This window comes from Halyomorpha halys, unplaced genomic scaffold (assembly GCF_000696795.3).
Source record: "Halyomorpha halys isolate HHAL.00 unplaced genomic scaffold, Hhal_1.1 Scaffold384.1, whole genome shotgun sequence".
Classification (NCBI taxonomy): Eukaryota; Metazoa; Arthropoda; class Insecta; order Hemiptera; family Pentatomidae; genus Halyomorpha; species Halyomorpha halys.
Genome location: NW_027107790.1, coordinates 966061 through 966889, shown reverse-complemented (window position 1 = coordinate 966889; position 829 = coordinate 966061). Strand labels below are relative to the sequence as shown.

Below are 829 nucleotides of genomic sequence, written 5' to 3'. Positions count from 1 at the left end.
TATATATATCTTCAAATAGATGCTAACAGTTTTCGCTCATTAGTTTAAACATAATTATTCAAATATTATCATCAACTAATTTGATAAAAGAATAATCTGATTGAGATTTTTAACTTAAGCATTTTGTATAGATGCAAGAAGCTAAGAAGGACACTCCTGTTCAAAATAATAAAAAGTTAATGAGGTCTGGGAGTATCTCTGAACCTCAGGAAAAGTACGCTGACAAAATGACGATGAAGTGTTCGACTAGCTGCTACAGTGCTAACAGAATTCCCAGTCCAGTCAGTCCACCGTCCTCAGAAAGTAGGGATAAGTATGTATTATCAGCTTTTCAATATTTATGAAATCAATATATTGCTTGAATTGAAAAATTAATGAATGATCAAAGAAAAATGTATGGACTGAATATTTGTTAATAAGGTTCAAATTAAATCAATAATATTATTTTACTGAATCAGTTGCAATATGCACATAGCAGTATTATCAATTATTTATTTCTGCAGGCAATGCATCTTCTGTTTCCGCACATCTGATAGTTTTACTGAAGAGGGCTTAAACATTCATTACTGGAAATATTGTCCTATGTTGACCAGATGTACTAGCTGCAGCGAGGTCGTGGAGATCCCGTCCTTAAACAGTCATGTTGAAAGTGGATGCAGAAAGTCTGGAGACAGAGAAAATTCTGGTATGAAATACATGATCTATTATTATTATTATTATTTACTAAATAATTCAAAAACACTATCCAAATTATAGTCTCAAAACATTTATTTCATTCACACGTCCAACGTGGGTGATAATTATAAGGGAACACAATATTGTAACAATA

The 829-nt window shown here is 31.6% G+C and overlaps 1 protein-coding gene across 1 annotated transcript in view; it reads left to right on the top strand.

The window, feature by feature from the left end:
• The window catches only part of LOC106682025 (centrosomal protein of 104 kDa), an 11354-nt gene that overhangs the window by 7711 nt on the left and 2814 nt on the right, over nucleotides 1-829 (top strand). Inside the window, exons 2-3 of the mRNA XM_014422655.3 lie at nucleotides 132-313; nucleotides 504-685. Coding sequence (XP_014278141.3) covers nucleotides 132-313; nucleotides 504-685 — 364 coding nt within the window. The remainder of the gene's footprint in view (nucleotides 1-131; nucleotides 314-503; nucleotides 686-829) is intronic.